Raw genomic sequence first — 17,576 nt, 5'->3', positions numbered from 1 at the left:
ACTAAATGTACTGCTTTGTACCTTGGTTATTATTGCAGAATACTGTGCTCATGACAAAAAGACACTTGTTTCCTGCAGAACAGTGGAAGTTGACATTCACAGACTTCTGTGCAGTGGGAAGAGGCTCAGATATAAAGGGGTGCCCTTGTTGGACTTGCCCTTGTCCTTGCAGGACTTGTTGGGGCGCGGAGGAGCTGATCACCATCCTTCTGCAGATCATCACAGCTTCTCCTTTACACAGAGCAGTTTAATCTCTTCCGTGTCACAAATGCTGTCGTATTGGTGCTCAGGGAGGCTCAGTCTGAGCTCCCACTGGCACCTGACACCCATGGAACTGTTATAGTTAGCTGTATTTTGCTTTTGTAAACTGTATCCAAGATTCTTATCTTGAAATTTCACAGATGGTATACAAGGTTTTATCTCTTAGTTTGAGAGTAGGGAACTAAAATTAGTTCTATTAGTTCTCAGTAAGTCCTTATCTTATCTTGAACGGAAAGGATGTGCATCCAAGAAACCTTGAGGATGTGCATCCAAGAAACCTGAGTATTTTATAATGAGTATAGGAATAGTGTGCATGTGCAGTGACAAAAGGTGAAAAGTTCACAAGTGAAGAAGACTCCTTACTTCATCCTGAAGACCCCCTGAACAACCACCAGAAGACACTGCGCATGTTTAGAGTAGTTCCAAGGGGTTGCAACTGATATTGTGAAATAATGATGTAATCTGATGAATATGCAATACATACGTAGTAACCCTAATGAATATGTATGTAACCAAATTGTATAAATGTAGTGGAGTTCGAATCAGTGGTCGAAGCCAGCTTTGGGTGCGAACCCCTGGTTTCCCAGCGCTGAAATAAAAGCACCGCATAGAACTATGTCCGTGGTTATGTGTTCTGTTTGCTAACAGAACGAGAAGACTCCAGCGAACTGGGAGGCACTGACCACGAACACCCCGGAGCCTCAGGCCGTCCTGCGGCAGCTCCTCTTCCAGTCTGACTTTTGATACACGGAAAGCAGCTCCTATTCCAGTCTGACTTTTGATACGGGGAAAGTCTTGCATTTCTCCTCTACCGGAGCAGTGTGGGAGGACTTGTGCCCGGGGAGCAACGGAGACGAGACCCACGTTCCCCTCCTGGCTCCTTCCTCCAGCAGGCCCAGCAGAGCAGGCGGAGGCTGGGGCAGCACCGGCGCCGCTCCTGCCCGTCCCTGGAGCCCTCGGCCGTGCCGGCGGGATCGCTCTGGTCAGGCTTGCCGGGCACCTTCCTGCACCCTCCGCCACCCGCCCGGCCGGGAGCTGCCCTCCGGCTGCTGAGGGAGCGGGCCGGTGCAGGCCGCCCGCTCCCCGCGGAGGCTGCCGGTGGCCCCGGCCCGGCTGCCGGGAGAGGCGGCGGCGGCGGCGCTGCCCCCGCGATCGGGCCGGGCCGCGCAGGCCCCGCTCCCGCGCCAGGCCGCCGCACGCGCAGCGCCCCTCCCCCCGGCGCGCCGCGAGAGGCCGCCCCCGGCCGGCGCTTGACGGACGGGCCGCCGGGCCAATAGGAAACGGGACACGTGCGCGCGTCAGCCAACGGGGCTCGGCGGGCGGGCCGGTGGGCGTGGCCGGCGGCGCTGCGAGCGGCTTGTTGTGCGCGCTGCGGAGCCGTTACCCTCCCGCTGCACAGGCCCTGCCGAGCCGGCCGCAGGTGAGGCTCCGCCGCCGCGGGTCGCGGGGTGGCGTCCGCGGAGCCCTCGGCGGCTCCCGTGAGGCCGGCGCGGGCGGGAGCGGGCGGCGAGGGCCGCGCCAGCGAGACCGAGGCCTGGGCCTTGCGGGGGAAGAGCCGGGGCCTGCGGGGGGAGGGGCCACCGGAGGGGGAGCGCGGGCCCGGGGCGGCGAGCGAGGCTGCGGCCTGCGGGCCGGGGCGGGGCTGCGGCTGCGGGGCTGCCGGGCCTGCGGGAGCTGGATGGGGCACGGGCGGTGCGGGACGGGCCCGAGGCCTCCGCGCTCCTGGGCCAGAAGGCCGCGGGTCCCGCTGCCCGGGGCTGCCGCGCTGGGGCCGGCCCTGGGGGGCAGATGCGCTGCCTGGGTCCGCGGCTCATCTTGGAGCTTTTCTTTTGCTTAATGTCGTTGTATTTCGTATTTATTTTGCCTATGTTTGCACGGGCGCAGCTTTTAAATCTCCCACCGTTGTTAAGGCTGGCACATCTTTATTGACGGGCAGTGTATGTGGGTGGGCTTCCCAATGTGGACAATATATGTTGATATTAATACTAATTTGGGTCTGCTCGGAACAGGATTAAGTAACACTGTGTTAAGTGCTTTTGGCCGGGAGAAATCATGACTAAAGTAGCAGCCCACTATTGTTAGTGCTCGTGGGAGACTTTTCAAAGTCGAGCGCTTACCCTCTCCCACTGATTGGAACAGGCGAGAATGTGGTGGGGGCGTTTGGTGGGTGAGGGGCTGTGAGTGGAGGTGGCCGGAGAAGGGGCCCCTGGGCGCCGGTGCAGCGGTTGTGGAGCTGTGTGCTGGCTGCCGTGTTCTGGAGTGCTGGCTCCTGGGGTAGCGCTACCTGTGGGGCAGAGGTTTATATCTGAGACTTGCCCAGAAGGAAAACATGTTTTGTTACGTGAGGCCTTGTACCCGGGTCATGTGATCCACTGAGTGTGAAAAATAAAGGAGGAAAAAATGGGAAGGGTAGAGATTCATTCCCTTTATTAATGCTAGTTGTTGGTGTTGACATTTGATCACTTTTTGTGGTCCCTCTGTTTCTGTTTCTTTTTCCTTTTATGCCTTGAATGTGGATATTGGCTGCTCATATCGTTCGCTCTTACCTCTTCACCAGCCTCCAGTTCCCTAATACTCATGTTTTAACCACTTTTCTTTCTAGATCTGTGTGAACAGAGTTCTCCGACTTCTGTATCTCTATTTAAAACTGGGCCGATGCGTATGTTCCATAGGTTTTATCAAGCCCACGTGGTTGATATAATTTCTTAGATTTCTGTGGACTCTTGGATTATGCCTGTGTTGTGTGACAGATAATAAAGTCTCTATTCCTGAGCCCGTGAGTTTATGCAGTGTGATATATTACCCTGTGACTGTCCTAGATTTTGTTCTGCAGCCGTGTAACTGTATTTGTATAATGATGCAAATGAGTCTGTGGTTTCCTGATTCAAAGCGTTCAGCGGTCCTGAGTTACCGAGCTGCGATGCACTGGCTTCTCTTGGTTGGAATGTGAATAGGAGCATCTGAAGCTGGTGATATATTGTGTAGTGAGTTATTGGCCATAGTTATGTAGCCCCAGATCAATGTGGTTGCGCTGCTGTACTGTCCGAGTTGTCTCGTGCAGCGCAGGTTTGGGGAGCAGTGGTGGCAGTGAGCACAGTCCAAATGGAAATGCGAATATTGTGTATGGGATCTTTCTTAACTTAGTCGTGTCTGTCGAATGTGGCTGGTGTGTAGTGCTGACATTAGCTCACCATGAAATGTGCTCTGTGCTCCTAATTGAAGCACTCTGTTTTCTGTTTGCTGGTTCTTGCATGTTCTGTCCCTCTTTTCTTTCTGAAAAACCCCTCCTTGTCTTGACCTGTCAGAGACATGTGATTTTACTTTCAGAATCTGTTTCTTTCAGCTATTGCACCAGCCTGCTTTATTTCCTTAAGCTTTGATCGCTGTCTTTTTTCTCATTTATTTGTTACTAGCCCTCTGTGAATTGATGACAATAAAATGTTATTAGATGTTGCACTGACTACATGTCTTGTGGATAAAGTGCCTGTGAAGGTGGTTGACTTTTATGTACAGAAAACTCAAGTTTGCTGTATTTGCAGACTTGAAAAAGGTGTTTAGAGATGCTGTTCTTTTTGCACTTCCGAAAAAGCATGGAAGGCAGCTGCAGGAGATTCCGGCCAACTTCGGCCTCTGGGAGGGGTGACATAGTTCAGCCAATGAAGGTGTTAATTTTTACCATCTATTGGAAACTGTCAGGGCACTTTTCCTTTTCGATGGGTAGTTCTGTGATCTATCACTGCAAGCTTCAAACTGCTGGTCTAAGTGATCCATTTGATTATTTAGTGTTGTTATAGGTAGGTGATAAATGAAAACATAGATTTCAAGCTTTTTTTTGTTTTGTTTTTTAGGGGGGTGGGTAGGGTGGAAACAAGCCATGCTGGGCAGGCAGAGATATTCTTCATGTTTGATTTTGTTGCTTTTTAAAAATATTATTATCAGTGGCATAGTAAGTATAAAGTCTAATTTTCCTCCTACCCACCACTTCCATGGCATCTGCGTAGAAGTGCAGCAGCAAGCTGTGGTGTCTCTCCAAGCCTTCAGAGATGGATTTCCAGGTACCTGATTTGTGCTGGTGAATGAGTTGGATGCTGCTGCCTCCTCCTGTTGCTTCACGTGCCTTCCTGTCCCATCCAAACAAGTGTGCCAGCTGCTGATCCAAGGATGGAGCGATGTGCGGGGCAGTTATTGTCAGCACGTGTTTGGATTCCGAAGTTCTTTATCTCCACTTCTTGCCTCCTGCAAGCATCCTGTGCACAGGAAAGGGGCTGTTCCCTCACAGCTCTCTCCAGAGGTTTTTTTTTTGTAGGTGAAAAATTGCCAGAGGAAATTGCTGGACAGTTTGACACTGTCTCAAACAAAGGAGATAATAATTTCTTGTTTTGTATCATTTTATTGTAAACCTGTCCTTTTTAAAATACCGGTGTGGAAGGTGGGATGGTGTCAGCTGCAAGACATCTGCCGGAGATCTTTGTTATGGAACCATCAGCATCTTTGACCCAGGGACAGAACAACTGTGGAAGGAGTTGACGTGAAGCTCTGAGCTTTGTCGCCTGCTCTCTCTGTCTATTAACCTTGGAAATGGGGAATCTCGGCCGGAGCTGCACATGTGGAGTATCTTGAGCTGCAGGATTTCCAGCTGGCCTTTGTTCGGCCGTATCAAGCGGAGCTGGTGTCGGGCGGCCCTGATCCCAAACCGCGCTCAAGAGCTGTGGCCAGTCCGTACTTATTTCTGACAGTGTCCTAACGATGATTAATTCTGCTCCTGTGAATTGTGTAGAGTTCATCAGCCTGATGATAAAATGAGGCCGTTCCTCTGAAGAACGCAGCTTATTTTTTTGCTCCAAATACTTCCATCTCTAACAAGATAAGGATTGGTAAAAACATTTAGCTTGATGTTATTATATGGACGTGAATAAAAAACAGTGAGAGAAGCATATAAAAACTTTTTGGACAAATCTGACTGTAAACAATATGTGAAACTACTTTGTTAAAGTATTAAAATTATGATAGTTGAGACCCGTTAGACTAGTAATATGCTTAAAACTAAGTTTATGGCCAATGTTATAAAACAAAACAAAAAAAGAGCTTAAAATATCTTGTACTAGAAATCATTGATTTAGCATGGGGAAATAGTTTGAAATGCAGTAGCAGATTTCAATAACGGCCACTTCTGGTGCAGAGATACTTTTATTGTCAGAACGGCCAAAAATGTTGGAATTTTAACTGTAGTCACACTAAGGAGAAAAAGGGCAGTGTCTTCATTCCAGGTTTGCAAAGGGGGAGAAGAATCAATAAAAAGGCGAGATCTATTAGCTCTGAATAATCTGAAGGCAGAAAGGATCTATTTGTTTGTCAGATTTACAAATGTCACCTGGATATCGGTGTGGAAGGAACATATGTGTATAAGTTAAGCGACTTCTGTGGCTTAATGCTCAAGAGTTTCAGTGTCAAAGAATCTTCCCATCTAAGGACAAACCCTTTTTCCAAGTGATCTCCGTTAGCATCTTTAGTGGACTTTGTTTCATTCTTGGGGGAGGAAAGAACACAAATGCCAAATGGATCAATTTGACTGCTGAATTTGAATTTCTCCTGTTTGCTGATTTAAAATATTGTGGCTGCAGGGCAGAGGGATTCGTGTGAAACGGCTGCGTGGGAGAGAATACTGACTTTATTGATCGCTGTGGGACAATAAAAAGAGCAATAGGGTAAAAGTACCATTGGGAAGGATGAATCTATGACACCTCACGTTATACCTTTGTTTTCATCTGTACCCAAACACACTTCAAGCTGAGGACAACGACTGTTTCAACAAAACACACGATTCATGCTCGTGAAATGGAGTAGCTGCCAGTCAGCCCGAGCCAGCGTTACAGGCAAGAAAAGGTCAAGGTTCTTCCTTTGTGTCATGGATTTGCTTTTTGGAGACAGCATCGGGCATCTCTCAAACACAGGCACACTACTTCCTACCTAAATTATTCCTATGGAAAGCTTAAGGATTATCACCTGCCTTTGCAAGTCTACACTGAAATAATCTGTTGAAAGACTTAAGCATCTAACTCAGATCTGAGTTGAGGTTTTGACGTGCGTGGCCAGTTCTGTGCATGTGCACACTAGGATGATGTTTTATGTTAAACTTAACTTCTGTTTTCCCACTTGTATGCTGTATAAATGTTATTCTTGAATTAGAGAGAGAATCTATGGATTTGGTGATCTCCCCTCCCCAGCTGGCTTTTGGTGTTCGGTCAGGATGCGAATCTGCTGTTTGAAGCGATGCTGGGTGGCTGCGGCAGGGGCAGGGGCAGGCAGCGATGGGTCTGGCGCTGTGTTGTCAGTGGGCTGTGCTCTGGATGTTCACGGGCAGGTCTGTGCTTGTGGGCAAAGAGCTGCTGGGGAACTAAAAAGAGGTGGTGTAAGGAATAAGAGTTCTTCTAGGAGATTATGGTGAATCTGTGGTGTAAGTAGAGGAGTCTGGATTAAGTAGTAGAGATGTTTTCTGGCTCTGGAACATTGGGAAACTTCTTTTTTGTTTTCCTGGGAGGCAGGTGGGCCTAGTGGGGTTTTTTTCTGCTTCTCAGGTGAAACATACTCCATTCCGTACAGTGACTTCTGAGAAGAAAACAGGGGTTCTTTTTTTCCCCAGTCTCTGTCCCTTCTGTGTCTCGATTAAACTCTTGCTTCTCAATCCTATCATGACAGGTAGTTGCAAAGTAAGTTTTTGCGTGGTAATGCTATGTTGGATCATTCTTGAAAACTGTTTTCCTGAGGCAGTTAAAACTAGTGGAGACTCTGCAGGCCCTCCAGGCCCTGTCGTGCGTGGCATTGCTTTTGGCATGTGTTCAAACCCAGACACCTCAGCACCTCTGCATCTGCCTTTTGCAGCTGCGTGGGTTGGTTTGGCACTTCCTTTGATGTGGTAGCATCCTTTTGGTTCTATTTCAGGTGTAATCTCCAAGGAACACTATTCAGCAGCTTCAAAATTGAGTGGCAGAGCAGTGCCCAAGAGAGAGAGCCAGGTTTGTTGTTTGCCTCTGAGTCAACCAGGACTTACCGGAGGGGCATGTCAACAAATATCATCTGTGTGCTGAAGAAACAGGAGGTCTCTTCTTTGGATAGCCCTGAAGTTCTACTGGAAGCATCCCATCAAGATTCTTGAGGTCAGCAGGTGTATTCAAGAGTAAACCCTTGGTCAAGGCGGCTCACCAGCAGAACTCTGCCCGCGTCACTGGTTTCAGTGCAGGATCCCTGTTCGTTCACTGGTATTAACCACAACAAAGATTTCCTCACTTTTGGGACTCTGTGAGCCACTGTCTCCCGCAGCACGTCCTGCAGAGCATGTCTGAGGTGATGTGAACTCGCACTTCACTGCAAAGTGAGGAGTTGGGTCGGTAAGGGTGTCAGCAGCTCAGTTCTGGGCTTTGAGGACCCTGTTGGGCTCAGTGGGGCCCATTCCTGGTGTTGCAGCGAAGCTGCCGCAAGCTCTGGGCCACAGGCCGTCGGTGCGTTCATGCGGCTCTTTGGCCAAGTGTCAGGTATTGGGGTGCTCTGCGTGCTTCTGATATCAAGGACAGGAAATATGTTTGAGGCAGCTCTGACCTTGTGTGCAGCACAGCGAGTGCTCACCTGAGCATCTGCAGCCCTATGGGGCTTCCACTGCCTGGAGAATGTACGGCGTTTGTATGTTCCCATTTGTATGGCATGAATGAGAACAGGTTAATTGCTGGAGTGATGAGACCTGCTGCCTGGATTTTAATAAAGGTGCTAATTGCTGGCATGAAGGAGCACAGAGGTCATTGTCCGTGGAAGAATTTCCTGTCTTAAGTTCTGCAGTAGAATCACAGAATGTCCTGAGCTGGAGGGACCCACAGGATCATTGGTTCCAACTGCTGTCCCTGCACAGGACACCCCACAGGTCACCCCGTGTGTCTGAGGACGTTGTCCAGTCTCTTCTTGAATACTGTCAGGTTGGGGCCGTGACCCCTCCCTGGGGAGCCTGTTCAGTGTCCAGCACCTCTGGGGGAAGAACCTTTTCCTCATGTCCCACTGACCCCCCCTGGCACATCTTCTGCCGTTCCCTGGGCTCTGTCACTGTCCCAGAGCAGAGCTCACCCTGCCCCTCCTGCTCCTGCTGAGGAACCTGCAGCCCATGAGCTCTGCCCTCAGGCTGCTCTGCTCCAGCTGAACAAACCCAGGGACTCCAGCCGCTGCTCATCCGGCTTCCCCTCCAAACCTTCAGCAGCTTCGTGTTCCTCCTCTGGACACTCTCCAGTAGCTTTATCTCCTTTTCTCCCGTGTCCCCAGCCCTGCACACAGTGAATGCTGCAGGTGAGGCCGCCCAGCGCAGAGCAGAGCGGGACAGTCCCCTCCTGCCCGGCTGGCCGTGCTGTGCTTAGTAGCTATGATGCTCATATTTGTCGTGGATTTAGGTGTCTGCATTCATTTTTGATCCCAGTAGTGCTCTAGTGCCTTTGCAGACCTGGGAACATGGTGAAGGTGTCCTGGGCCTATTGCCCGATCCTGAAGACACATCTTTCTTGCTGATGTTCCTGTGTCAGGCTCTCCTCAGGTTGGTATAGATCTTCCTTCTTAGCAAACATCTCGCAGGGAAAGACTTGTTAGCACCATGTCATAGAATTGTGGGGCATTGTTTTTGCAATAATGATTTTTATTTTAAACCTTTTGGGATCTTTGTGAGCAGGTGGCGTTCATGATCAGCGCAACATTTCTGTAAAAAATCCTTTGGCGAGCTTTTCAGTCCAGTCCTGAGAACGCAGACCTGGCTGTTGGTGAACGAAGAGTCTTTGAAGCAGGTAGTAAAGTGTTGGACAATATGAATTTGAGCGTCTCCAGAATTAAGGAAGATTAGGGCAAAGTACATCTGGTTTCCGTTGGTTATTTGATGCATCCTTGACCTTATAAGCTTGAGGGCATCTTACACAAGGAAGAAGAAGAAGGCTGCCTTTTAAAACAAGCTGGTGCAGGGTTTGGTTGTTTTTTAAAAAAATTCTCCTTTTTGGAACTGCTGTGCAATGGAGCTTAGTCTTAAATGTCTGTTTTTGGGGCACACAGAGCTGAAGGCCTTTTGGGAAGGCTGTGTGGTACGTAGCCGGTGTCCCTGCGGCCAGCCCTGCCCAGCCGGGCTCCTGTCCATCCCTGCTGAGAGTTCACGTGCGTTTGGACTTCTGATTTATGTCAGTGTGCATTGATACGCATCAGGTAATGAAGTGACAGATCCAAGTTAGTTTCTAGGCCTGATTTTCATGTCTGGGATATTTACTGATACAATTTGACTGTTCCCTCTTGGGTAAAGAAAGACCCGGGGATTCCCTCAATATATTTCAGTGACAGCAGAGTGAAAAACTTGTTTCCTTAGGTAGCATTTCTCATTTCATTCATATCGACCACGTTATACCGCCTTTTCTTTTTGGAGTTCTCTCAGTATGCAGAGGTTAGCAGCTCCTCAGGGGCTGGTTTGGCTCTCGGTGGCGGGAGAGGTTCGGCACCAGCAGATGAAGTGGTTTGGCACTGCCAGGCTGGCCAGAAGCGCTGGTGGCGCGGTGGGTTGTGTCAGTGCCTGCTGGAAGATCAGGGAGAAAGGGGCATCTTATCAGCACTCTGCTCCTTTTCCTCTCCCCACTCTGCCTTTCTCTCTGCGTGCTTTCTCCTGCTCTCCATGGCAGCGTTTACCCCGCCTTTATGCCAAGGCTTCCTCTCATTTCTTTCCTAATGGCAGAAGAAAAGCAGATGGCAGGTTTCCTTCACAGCTCTAATTGCTTCTGAATCAACAGCGCCCTAGGCACAACCTGTTTATCACAGGGAGATGGAGATGGTAAGGATTGCAGACAGTGAGATTAGGGGCTGTGGTAAAATCATTTAAAGTTCAGAGCCACTTGCCAAACTCCTGTCAATTTTGCTTAATGCTGGATCTAAGCTGGTCCCGTGCCATCGTGGCGTGCCATGGAGTTTGCTGTGCGCACTATCCAGCTCTAGTGCCTCCTTTTTAGGCAGCAGATACACCTTGGAGGATAAAAGAAAATAAACTTCTTAAAATTAAGGTTTGGGGTTTGGAAAGCATTAAAATATATAGCGACTTCTTAAACTTGGCAGGTGGAAAATCTTGGCAGCGGGAAGGTTTTGGATCATACCTCAGGCAAATTTGGTTCAAGTGAAGGAAATTTGAACTTCTGTCTTGTAAAGCTGGGAAAATCTCAACGTTTCTTCCTTTGCCGACTAAATAATTGTACTGTGCAACTTCCTACTCATCAACATATTGGTGTGTTGTGCTTGTAGGGCTTGAATTTTACACAGGACAAAGGGAAGCGCGGCCGCCTTCCGGTAAAACACTTTTGAAAACGTGACTCGTGTGGTTTTATAGCTCAGATATGTCGAACAGAGCAGGTTCAGCTGGTTGAGCATCGTTTAGCAGAACAGGAACCTTTTCTGCGGTTGTGCTCGGGCAGTTCCGACGGTGCTGGAGGGGAACGTGTGTTTAATGACATGAGGGAACATCCTCGGTGCTCCTGGCTGTGCTGTTTCCCCTTGGGTGCTTATCCTGCTGCAAGGAAAGCGGCTTAAAACTGCTGACACAACAGAAAGTGCTTCCCTCCCGGTGGTGTTTTCTGTGCTGCCCTGGTACAGGTGTGTTCTCCCGGGGCAGGAGGTGCTGGGGTTGCTGCTGCCGACGCCTGAGCCGCAGAAATGGGGCAGGGGGAGATAATCAGCGGTGAGGGGGGCAGGACCCCTCTGTGAGCTGCTAATGCTTCAACACATTCAAACCAGATTCCGCTTAGATCTCTACCCTGCTAAATCTCAACATAAGTCTAGTCGGGGTTTATTCTAAAATGCTGTACGCTGTTATTGCCATTGAAAAAACCCTGACCTTCACGAGAAGAAAGTGGGAAATAAATGCCAAATGTGACTTAACAATCGCTCCTGTGGAGGGACTTTCAGCACTCCTTGCGGGCAGCGTTCCCTTTGGGGACTCGGCATTTCCAGCTGCCATTGCTGACTTACTCCATTATTCCCTGGCAATGCTGATCCTTTTTAGATCCTGCTCAGTGAAACGAACCTGAGTGCCATTGCTGCTCAGGCCCTGAGCCCAGAGGGCTCTGTAGCTGGACAGAAACCTGATGCTACACACTTATCTCGTGGTGTTTTAACTTAAGTTGTGGTGTTGTAACTTTAAGTTGCAACTTAAAATCGCCTTATTTGAGAAGCACGTGTGGTCATGTGAATGCTTCTGACCCATCTCAGCGCAAAAATGCATTGAAACGCAGGCAGTGTGACCGAGTGGCACTGCAGGGCTTGCTGCGTGGGTAGAGCTGGAAGCTTTTGCAGTCTCTGAACATCTGACCTGATGTTTTGCTGGTGGCTGAGGAGCAATAATATCTTAAAATGTTCTGATTCAGCTCAGGTTGATCATCCCCTCAGGCAGGACCAGCCTCATGCTCGTGATACCTGCTCCAGCCCCCGTGCGCAGCGCTCCACTGAACTGCAGGAGTGTCAATGGTCGTAGCTTATGTACAACATGCTGTTGTTCTTTTGGCCAAATGAGCACGTTGGCCAAAAGTTCTAGTGAAGTAAACACAAAGTTCATCTTTGAGCCTGCGGTAATTAATTATTCTGTGGTGGCACCGAGAGATTCAATGTGAAGTGGGTTTCGTGTTGAACCCGGAAGGTTTACACGGAGCCTTGAGTTATTCATTTGGCTGCTCTCGTGCAGCAGGTGACATGCTCATTGACCTTTATTGGGGAAATACAGTGGGTGAATCTGGATTTACAGAGTCAGTAAACGGAGTATAGCAAGGACAGATGATTAGCTAAGCAACCATTGCTGGTTTATGCAGCCGGACTCCTGATGGTATCCCTGTAGTGAGAACTCTGCATTAAAGAAAATATGTGATCCTTGCAGATTAGCCTTAAATTCATCCACAAATAAGTGCTTGGTCCTGTGCCCCTTCCTGGTGGAGTCTGAACTGGGGGCACATTCCTACTTAACCATGACACAATTGTTGTTTTGGAGCTGGAGATGTTTCAGTCTCTTGGACTGAGAGGATGACAAACCTGCAGCAGCAAACTGGAGAATCAGAGTCTGGGACCATCTGAGAAATGAGCGTCCGATGGTGTCTCCAGCCAGAACACGCCAGTTGGGGCTTCCAGAGCCCCCTGGACACCCCGATTCTCCTGGTGCAGGAGCAGATATCCTGATTTGGACTATTTCTAAGTGCTTGTAAAAGCAGTTTAAAACCTGCTGTCCCGGGCACGGAGGAGCAGGGGAGCCGATGGCCCCGCGGATGGGTCACTCGGCAAAGCATCTTCGCGGGGGGAATTTCTGGGTGTTTTCTCAAGGCTTCCTTTAAAAAGATGCAAAAATAGAAACTGTATCAAACACTCAACACGCACCAAAGTGAGAGTTCGGTACAGATTCATCTGTTACATATACGCAATTAAACACTCACCCAAAGGCAAGCGTGTAACAGTAACAGGGCCTTAAGATGCAGGATTAACAATGTGTAAAGGAGCAAACAGTTAAAGATACACAGTCCCCGGTTGAAATAGGGACCCGCCTCTGATCCAGCTGACTGCTGCTCTTTCTGTCTCCTAAGAGGTTGGGGTGAAGGTTGAAGGGGCAGTTTTGGTTCTGGCTGCTCGAGTGCTTGGACTTGGGGACCCTGATCTTTAATTCCGCTGCTGCGAATGCCTCAGTGTTGACAGCAGTGTGTGCGCACCCTGGCTCCATGCTTTTTATTAATGTTAAAAGAAGCCCAATATGTTCTCGAATGGTACATAGTTTTGTAAAATGCCGTGCTTGTCAGTTGAAAGAATGAATTGTCTGGATTTTCAGTAAGTAATGTTTCGGTTTGCGAGTGGAAAAAATGTGGAGTTGAAACAGTTGCTTGTTCTCAGTTTTTAAAAATAAACATTCAAACGTATTTCGGGTGGAAAAAGTTCGGCTTGTTGAAGCGCAGAGATGTGGAACTTACTTGGGACTTTTCTCTTTGCAGATATAATATAAAATGTCTAATGGTTATGAAGATCACATGGCTGAAGATTGCAGGGATGATATCGGTAGGACAAATTTAATTGTGAACTACCTCCCTCAGAACATGACGCAGGATGAGTTACGGAGTCTATTTAGCAGTATCGGCGAAGTGGAATCTGCAAAGCTTATTCGGGACAAAGTTGCAGGTATAGTCTCATGTATAAGAAATGTTTTGCTTTGTGGTGGTCTGTTCGACCAAATAATTGAATGCAATTTAACATAGAAATATTAAATATTTGTGTGTCATCAAACTGTTAACAAATATGCATCTAACTGTAGCAATGGCGAGACTGGATGCTGCGTATTCCCTACTTAAGGCTGAATTAATGACTGGTTTGTATATGTTTAAGAAATCCAAGAAGTACAGTTCCTAAGTCAGTCAATAGGCATGGCTGAAACTGGCTCGGATTTGGTCCCCAGCTTATTCATTCTGAGCAGTTTTGACTCTCCCAGAGCTCTGAATGTGCCAACAGACCTTCTGGGCTGATTTTGATCAGCACAACGAAGGTGCGGCCTGTGTCTGGAACACTTGTGGGCCTTATCGCTCTGCGCGACTTCTTTACAGAGGTTCTTTAAATAAGATGATGAGTAGTAGCTCTAAAAATGAGAGGAATGAATTGTTGGAATTTGTGAATATCAATGTTTCCCTGAAAACAAACACATGCTGGTCGAGCAACTGGTTCCATAAGCCGTATCTGTTTAGTTGCAGAAGCTGTGTGAAGATGTTTTAATCCTTGCACTGTTAAAAATCTGCATTTACGAATTATGGTGATTCTTGTTCAGAATTTGGGATGTCAGGTTTAGTGGCAAACGCACCTGTTTGCGCTCAGCCTGCACACGGCACCTGGGGGAATTCTCTGCTCAGTCCTGTGTGTCAGATTCTAGCAATACTGACTTAGATCGTTGTCTAATCCATAACAACACAGGCTTGAAACTACTTATCTGGATGTAGAAACTACACGAACGCTGATGAAACATGTGAGAAATCATCTGTTGTCTTAACTGACTTTAGTACTTTATTTTACATGCTCAAGAATAGACATGAGAACTGAATAATTGAAGACTTTATAATTTACTTTCAGAATGGCTTTTCTGATTTCCACAGCTTTATTTTTCCTGATTTCTTTCAGATGAAGTATACTGTCTACCTCAATCTGTACTTACGGATTATATATGTAAAATCATCGTGAAATAGTTCTGTAAAATACTGATTCCTTTGAATGTTTTGATAGCTGGGTATTCAGTCTCGATGCCGTCACGCAGTGTGAGATGCTCAGAAGCAGAGCCTTGCTCTGTTTAATGAGAGCAAGACATTGATCAGATGTCATGGCTGATCCACACCTGATACTTGCAAATAAGCACCAAAAGGTCTGTGTGGGAGGGAAGGATGGTTTAAATGGGGAGCAGGACACCTCGGGACCTCGAGGGTCAACCTCCCGCTTCCCTGGAGCACGAATGGTGGAGTCTGGGTAACCTGAACTTGGAACCAGACAGTGCTGGGTAGTTCAACGTCCAAAACATGTGCTTGTGTGCTTCAGGTTTTTCTTAACAGCCCTCCAAAGAATCCAAAGTAAAGCTCCTGTCAGCGTTGTCGAGTCCTTGAGCTCCTGTGGACAAGGCTCTTGCTCTTCTGTGAAGTGATGGCGGGTGTTATTCTGGGTGGCTCTGGTGGTCAGACCACTTCATTTGGTTACTACCTCATTTTTCATTCACTTGCATCCCCGTTAGGAGCGATTTCCAGTCTTCTCCATGCTCATTAATTCAGAATACCAGTAACTAAGAACTGGCTTCTTCGGAAACCTTCGAAAAGTACCACCTTTTTTCTTCCTTTTGCTTTTCTTTCCGCCCCGAACGTTTGCATGAAGGTTCCTGTGCTGTAAAACTCCCCTCTGCAGATCCCACGGTTGGCTGCCCCTGCAGAACAGTCTCGTGGCCAAGTTCTGCTTCCCTGTGCCACCACTTGCATTTTTCTGACCCCATGGCAGACGGGGAGGAAACCAGAGCTGCCAGAACAACCCGTCCAGCTCCCTCACCTTGGTTTCTGTCAGCTCAGTTATCATTATATCGGCACCTAAGTTGTGGTGGGGTTGAGAGGCCTGAGCCAGGTATCCTCTCCTTTTGGTGGAATTAGACTTTTTAGATGAGTTATTTTCAATGAAATCACAGCTTTGGTGCCCCCACAACATTCTATTAAATCCAAGCATTTTGTCTTTAGAGCAGCCTTTATTTGCAGAGTTAATATTCGATAATGCTTATTTTTCATAAAACAATGACATGTTGGGTTTTTTTTCCTCGATTAGTTCTCTGTTAATGAAACATGCAGGGCAGAAATGTGCTCTGTCTGGAGTGCAGTTTTTGGTGACTTAATGAACTTGCTTGAGACTGATTACTGGGATTCGAGAACCAATCTGGAAGCCAAAGTTTTGTGTTGTTTGAGCAAAACGTTACATTAGGATCAGAATATACATGAGTTTTCTTTCAGATACAGCCAGGGACTGAACAACTTTGTGTTCCAGGTATTAGATTGTGTTTATAGAATTTAGAGAAGCTCTTTGAAGCCACTAGAGCACTTATCCTTTGTTCTGTTCTTGATGAGCGCTATGGGGAGCTGAAAGTAGCAACAAGCCATAGAATGGAAATGTTCTGTGTTGTGCACGTATGGATTGTGGCACTTGGTAAGAGTGCAACTCTGCATTTGTTTTGCTGTCTGTGATGTGATAACTTCTTTATCTGTGGGTTTCTTGTTGTTGTTTTTGTGTTTTATTTTGTTTTACCTGTAAGTGTAAGCGGGTGAATGGTGGGTTGTTGCTCTCTTGCTCACTGCACTTGTGTTTATGGTGAGCGTGACTTGGACATCCAGGATTTTCATAAGAGAACTGCAGAACTCATATTGGATCCTGTTCTTTCTGTCTGATCTTAAAACCAGCACCAACCTCGGGGCTGTGAGCTCTGGGGATCCATCACAAGGTTGCTTCCCAATATTGTGTGGCACAGCGTCAAGTCTGGGATGTAACTTTATGCTCTTGCATCTCCTGGCCTTTTGCGGTAATTGTTGAGCCTTGTGAGTATCCGCTCCCCAGTTCAGTTGATTCAATCCTCTCTTGTGTGGCTCTGGCTGAGAGGAAGGAAGAGTCCTGGGCTTTGTGCAATGAGCCTGCAGCGGTTACACCGCAGCCTCTGGCACCGACTCAGCCACAGCAGCGCCAAACTTCTGCTCCGTGCTGATTTCCCACCCAGCGATGTGCCCAGTGTTATATGTTCTGTTTCTTGGAGCTGCCACCTCCTGCCATAGATGATTCAACAGAATAAGTATGTCCTGTACCATATTTTGCACTGGGGGTGCTTGTCTTTGCTGGGACATCCAGCTTCCAGCCAATCTGCTGTGCTGGGCTCCTCCTACATGTGAATGTTTTTAAAGCGTTTGTCTCCCTTCAGCGCAGGAATCCAGCCCTTTGCGGCGCTCTGCTCTCGCCAGGTTCCCCGCAGCACGCGTGTGGGTGGCTCCTTGTGTCAGGACATCTGATGATGCACAACGCGGATCCTTCTAATCAATACCGGGAAGTTTTCTGAGAGAACCTGCTCATCTTTAATCTGCTGTTCGTGCAGGTGCACGCGGGCTTTTAGTCCTTCAGGACCAAATGTTAAAGCTGAAAGTTAGTTTGCCATGAGCGGCCAATGTATTTAGTTTCTCTGTCTTCCCTTCACCCTGCTCAGGTGTTGGTACTTCCAAACCCTGTTCGAAAGCTCTGAAAAGGTTGAGTTAAACTTTTCCTGCATGTTTAGGGACTGCTGAGGGATCTGTTTGTTGCTTGTGACACCGACAGCCCTGCTCCGAGTACCTGGGGACACGTTTGCTGGCTGCATCTCTCTGTAAAAATGTTCTGTCTGATGGTTGATTTTGTTAGGGAGGCATCCAACTTCTTGATGGTTCTTGTTCCTTCCCTCACACCTTCTGTACTGCTCAAGCAGGGAATAGGGTGTCCCTGTGATACTCAGGGCTTTCTTCTCTAGGAAATCTAGGATATGATTCTTCAGCCTGTGCCGGAGGCTCCATCTGTACCTGCCAGCTGCCAAAATACAACCAGCTCTGAGCTCTGGATCTTGCTGCAGTTGAACTCCTTGGTCAGCAGCTGTTGGGGACAAAGATCTCGCTCTGCTGTTGCTGACTAATGTGAATCAGAATGGACGTTTTATCATAGAATCATTTTGGTTGGAAAAAACCCTTTAGATCATCAAGTCCAACCATAACCCACCCCTGTCCCTGCCCCATGTGCTG

The 17,576-nt window shown here is 48.0% G+C and overlaps 1 protein-coding gene across 2 annotated transcripts in view; it reads left to right on the top strand.

Annotated features, from left to right (window-relative positions):
- The first annotated feature begins 1,574 nt into the window (after window positions 1–1,574).
- Window positions 1,575–17,576, top strand: part of ELAVL1 (ELAV like RNA binding protein 1) — a 37,286-nt gene continuing 21,284 nt past the window's right edge. For both annotated transcript variants that reach the window (XM_082072394.1, XM_082072393.1), the window contains exons 1-2: window positions 1,575–1,681; window positions 13,263–13,446. In XM_082072394.1, coding sequence (XP_081928520.1) covers window positions 13,275–13,446 — 172 coding nt within the window. In that variant the 5' untranslated portion in view covers window positions 1,575–1,681; window positions 13,263–13,274. The remainder of the gene's footprint in view (window positions 1,682–13,262; window positions 13,447–17,576) is intronic.

This window comes from Streptopelia decaocto (assembly GCF_964273445.1).
Source record: "Streptopelia decaocto genome assembly, chromosome: 24".
Classification (NCBI taxonomy): Eukaryota; Metazoa; Chordata; class Aves; order Columbiformes; family Columbidae; genus Streptopelia; species Streptopelia decaocto.
Note: the sequence above shows the minus strand (reverse complement) of the source record. Positions and strands in the feature narration are given on the sequence as shown.